Source organism: Nicotiana attenuata, unplaced genomic scaffold (assembly GCF_001879085.1).
Source record: "Nicotiana attenuata strain UT unplaced genomic scaffold, NIATTr2, whole genome shotgun sequence".
In the NCBI taxonomy this organism is placed as follows: Eukaryota; Viridiplantae; Streptophyta; class Magnoliopsida; order Solanales; family Solanaceae; genus Nicotiana; species Nicotiana attenuata.
Window position 1 is genome coordinate 90,302 of NW_017672411.1, and position 5,415 is coordinate 95,716.

General features: G+C 36.4%; 1 protein-coding gene across 1 annotated transcript; it reads left to right on the forward strand.

Annotated features, from left to right (window-relative positions):
• The first annotated feature begins 1,163 nt into the window (after positions 1-1,163).
• Positions 1,164-2,778, forward strand: LOC109213089 (organ-specific protein S2-like). The gene is made up of 2 exons (XM_019376844.1): positions 1,164-1,274; positions 2,278-2,778. Exons 1-2 carry the CDS (start codon positions 1,230-1,232, stop codon positions 2,641-2,643), a joined length of 411 nt encoding a protein of 136 aa, XP_019232389.1. The 5' UTR covers positions 1,164-1,229; the 3' UTR covers positions 2,644-2,778.
• The last annotated feature ends 2,637 nt before the right edge of the window (positions 2,779-5,415 follow it).

Genomic DNA, 5,415 nt, shown 5'->3' on the forward strand with positions numbered 1-5,415 from the left:
GAGTAGCTGATAAGCATTAGGTGTTGAAAAGCACTTTTAAGTGCTGAAGCTGATTTAAAAAATAAGCAGTTACGTGTTTGGATAAAAGTGCTGAAATTAATAATATGCAGCTAAAGAACCGGGTATACGAAGAGTTTTGTTTTAGAAAGAAGTATTTTAGGGATAGAATAGTAAATATTTTGGTCAAACTTAAACTACTTATAAGCTGAAATTTGATAAGTTGGGGGAGACCAACTTATGGCTTTTGGCTTATTTTTGGCTTATAAGCACTTAACTTAGACGCACTTTTAATTTTACCAAACGCGTAGATAAGCCAAAAAGTGTTTATAAGCCAGTTTGACCAGCTTATAAGCTTAGCCAAACACCCTCTTAAACAATATATTTAACGAATGTAGGATGATGCAGACCTCATTATAATATATTTGATCTCCAAAAAAATCAGGCAATACTCCGGAACGATCACGAGGAACGGCTTCTCTTGATATCTCCTTCTTGTTTCCTTAATCGAGGGCAACAATCGAGGGACAAATGTGAATTTTCTTGAATTAATTGATTGTCAAAAAATGCCAAACCGTATTTTGAGAAAGAATGTCTCTTAATTACTTCAGCTTTTGAGAAAGGCAATATTAGAAGTCTTGAACTATTTGTGAATAAACAATTTATGGGATTTTTCGAGATAGGTATCCTCTATTAATGTGCCTAAATTACAGCGTAGTTGCTTTTAAGATATAGCAAATTGATTTTGTTTAAATCATCTCTCGTTTTTCTTTTTTTGAAGCAAATCTTTTTATACTGCAAAAGTTAAGGATAAAAAAAGAAAGAAATAGAACTCGTATAGCTCTCTTAGGAATGATCTAGCATCAGTCGAACAAATATTTTTAAAGTATCACCACTATCTAAGATGCTGAAAAGCAATATATACTGATTGCCATATATTTGCAAACATTAAAACGTGAATAGGCTGCTTTACTATTTATGAGAAAATTTGGTCGCCAATAATATGTGTCAAAGAAGCTAATTGGTGCCTCCTCCTATTTGTTTAAATTATTGTACATCTCTCACTGTTACTATAAAAGTGTGTGAATCATGTTAAACATGCTTGACAGTAATTTGTTACATGCGATATGATTTTATAATAGCTTAACCTGTCTATATAAGCTCACAATATGCTTCAAGCAAGTATCAATAACAACAGCTTCTGAGTCAAACATATTCCTAGCAAAGTGACCATGAAATCGCTTGTTGCTCTTATCCTTCTCTTTTCACTTGCTCTGGTAAGTTTTTACAGATGATTAATTATAGGCCTCCTTTTTGGTGGTTTATTATTATTTACTACTTTTTTGGTGCACTATCACGCGCTTCTCTTTCAATTAACTGCATTGCCTTTCGAATTGCAACGTCTTTTCATATCCGATATTAACGATTGATTTATTAATTTATACTTCATCTCTTTCAGTTCATGTGAACCTATTTGACTAGAAACAGGAGATTCTCGAAAAGACGAGAACTTTTAAAATTTATGATCTTAAGCATACCATAATATTTGTGTGGATATAAGACCTGTGGTCTTAAATATGAGATACCATTTGTGTGGTTATAAAAACCTTTTATTAAAGGTAAGATTTTATTCCTAAAACTAAAAGAGTATCCTTATTAGAAATGGGTTCATACTAAATCAAGAGGAGATAGGTTCATGTAAAACTGAAAGGGATGGAATAGTATATTTTCGACTGTCTAAAAAGAATGCTTACTTCTTGAGCATAACTAACATTTGATTTTTGCACAAACCTAGCCGTTTAAGCCCATCTAGCTAGTGAGGGGTTTAACCTATTTAACGGATCATTTATTTGTCTCGGTATATCCCTATTGAACATGTGTAAATAAGAACAGATATTTTCTGAAAAATTACTCTTCAAAATGCACTAGAATTTTACATAGAACTCTATTTGCCAATACTAAATATTTACAAGCTCGGTACCTGTAAAGGTAGATCTAACATTAAAATTCTGTGTATTCTTAATTTTAGTACGGTCTCAAGTTTTAATAACTGAGTTCTGAATTTAATTTTTGTATATACTTACTGCAATTGTGGACACATACATAGAATATTTTGGCAAACATTACTAGGTTCTACCGACCCATATATTAAAGCCTATATTTGCCCCTGCATGTATAAAATATTTGTGTATATCGGTATATATAGATTGTGTACTCGAATGTAAAGAAGTTCATATAGAATATATTCAAGTCTTTTTATGGTCACTCTTTCTCGGACAGTACACAAGCAGCACTAATGCAAGAAAAGACCCTGGAGAATACTGGAGAGCTGTGATGCAAGATGAGCCAATGCCTGAAGCAATTAAACATCTTATGCCTCATAATTCAGTTCCTCTCTCCAAAGAGAAAACCGATTGTTACACATCAACTGCTGTTAGAGCTGAAGCCTTTGAACCAAGGCCTAATATATCTGTCTACCATGACGACGCCAAGCTGAAAGAAGCTTATAAATCATTATTTACGAAAGATTTCGAGCCAAGGCCTAATGTAACTGGTTATCATGATGACGACGCTGGTCTTAAACAAGAAAAGTCCTTTGCCGAAGATTTTGAGCCTAGGCCAAATATTTCTATGTACCATGATTGATATTGCATATAATGAGTACTGTGTCTTCCCGCGTTGGTGAATTTATATTTTGTATGCTTCCTTATGTTAAGTGATTTATGAAATAAAGAGTTGTAACAATACTTGATGGTTGTATTGAAGTATTTCTTAACTTTATTGTGTGTTCTAAGAAAGAAAGAATTACAAGAAAATACACATGACTTTACACCATAACAAAAAATGGCCCATGTTTTTAAGTTTTACCCGACCTAGCCCATATTGTACATATTTTGAAAACACTAGCTGTTGCAAATTCAAAATCTGTGTTCTTACAACCATTGCTTCTAAAAGCTATGGAGTTAAATCTATCTTCTCACAACCATTGCTTTCACTCTCTCTTCTTCTCACATCTTTTACGTATGCTTCAAGGGGCCGTCCTCCATTACTGCTTCTCCCCTGTCACCTAGTTGCAAGGTAAAAAAATTGAAGAGTAGAAGTTCACCATTGAAGGCCATTCAAAGCTTTGCTTTTGAAAATAGAAAATTTTGAGTTTGTTAGTTGATTGGATTTGGTGTTGTTCCAATTGATTGAAAATATCAAAAGGAGTTCAAAATTTAAATTTGAAGTAATTTTTTTGTGTTACGAAGGAAATGGAAATATAAAAAAGGGAGAAAAAAATCTTCACTCTGTATTGGGACAGAGCCAGCTTTGAATTTAGTAGAACTCAATAACTTTTGACCAAACATTGTATTTGTGTTAAAAAATTTATTAAATATGTATAAATAATATATCTAGAATTAGGGGTGTACATGGACTGGGCTAGTTCGATTTTTGTCAAAACTAAATCAAACCAATTAGAAGGTTTCTTTTGTCGGGTTTTTTTTTGGTTTTTGTCACGACCCGGATTTTCCTCCGTCGGGATCGTGATGGCGCCTAACTCTTATAATGCTAGGCAAGCCAACAGATACAGTTCCAACACATTAATCATTAACCAAAACAGAAATTTACAATAATTAAAACTAAACATATATGAAGTGCAGAAATTTTATAACAGTTTAAATACTCCAGTACAAGACTAACCAAAAGATCTGGTGTCACAATCCATGAACGTCTAAGAATTTCTACAAACACTAATTTCAAGAAAATACATATGTTTTTCGGAATGAAAGAAAACAGGAATCTAAAATAGAGGGAAGGGGACTCCAGGGTCTGCGAACGCCGGCAGATCTACCTTAGGTCTCCTGTGGACTGAAGGCAGCAAACCAAACTCTGATCAGTGTGGTCCAGTAACGGGATCTTCACAGAAAGTGCAGAGTGCAGTATCACTACAACCGACCCCATGTACTGGTAAGTGCTGAGCCTAACCTCGGCGAAGTAGTGACGAGGCTACGACACGACAAATGACATAAACCTATGTAGTTAAACAATATGCTAACAAAATAATAATTCATAGAAGCTAAGAAGAAATTAACGGGAAGGGGCAACATACTATGGGGGTACCAAAATGAAGAATCACATCAGTAGAGGAATTTAAACAGCTAGTACAGTTTGAACAGTTAATAACAAGTAAACACAACAAACGGAAAATGCACGGCATCACCCTTCGTGCTTTTACTCTCAACCTCACCAGGTAATCAATAATAGAAACGTGCACGGTTGTGACGACCCGGCCGGTCGTCTCATGAGCTACCGCTCCGTTTTCCCCATTTCTGCTTCTAATTGCTTTAATTATCGGTTTTGTATGTGATCGGGTTGGTTGGCTCGGGTACGGAAAGGTTTTGAGAAGGTTTGAGACACTTAGTCTCTTTTAAGAGGGCTTAAGTTGGAAAAGTCAACCAGATGTTGACTTATATGTTAGAGGGCTTGAATGTGAGTTTCGACGGTTCGGATAGCTTCGGGAGATAATTTGGGACTTAGGAGAGTGATCAAAATGTGTTTTGGAGGTCCGGAGTAGATTTAGGCTTGAATTGGCGAAATTGAGTTTTTGCCGTTTTCCGGTTGATAGGTGAGATTTCGATATAGGGGTCGGAATGGAATTCTGAAAGTTGCAGTAGCTTCGTTATGTCATTTGGGATGTGTGTGCAAAATTTTAGGTCATTTGGACGTGATTTGGTTGGGTTTTTGATCAAAAGAGGAATGCGGAAGATTTTAGAACCTTAGGCTTGAATTCGAGGAATTTTGGTGATTTTGATGTTGTTCGAGGTGTTTTGAAGATTGGTACAAGTTCGAATAAGGTTATGGGATATGTTTGTGCTTTTGGTTGAGGTCCCGGGGGCCTCGGGGTGATTTCGAATGGTTGAAGGGGAGTTTGAGGAATTGTTACAGCTGCAGATTGTGCTGCTTCTAGTATTTCTGCACCTGTGGATTGGGGACCGCAGGTGCGGCGCCGCATATGCGAAGAGGGGCCGTAGAAGCGGTCAGAGGTGCATTTGGCTGGGACCGCAGAAGCCGTTGTGTGGCCGCATCTATGAAGGCGCAGGTGCGGAAAGCCCATCGTAGATGCGGAAAGGGCATGTTAAGTGAAGAACCGCAGAAGCGGTTCATTGGCCGCAAATGCGGTACCGCAGAAGCGGTAATTGGACCGCATATGCGGAAATGTCTGGACAGAAATATAAATTCGTTCCTTCGCGATTTTCAGAAGGTTTTCTCACTTTTTAACACGAATTTTGGAGCTTTGGGTGATTTTGAAGAGAGAAATCAAGGAGACATCATTGAGGTAAGGTTTTGCATTATGAAAACTCGTTTTTATGGTGTTAATGCATGGATTCGAGCTATAATTAAAGGTAAAGTTGAGGAACTAGGGCTTAGAACCTA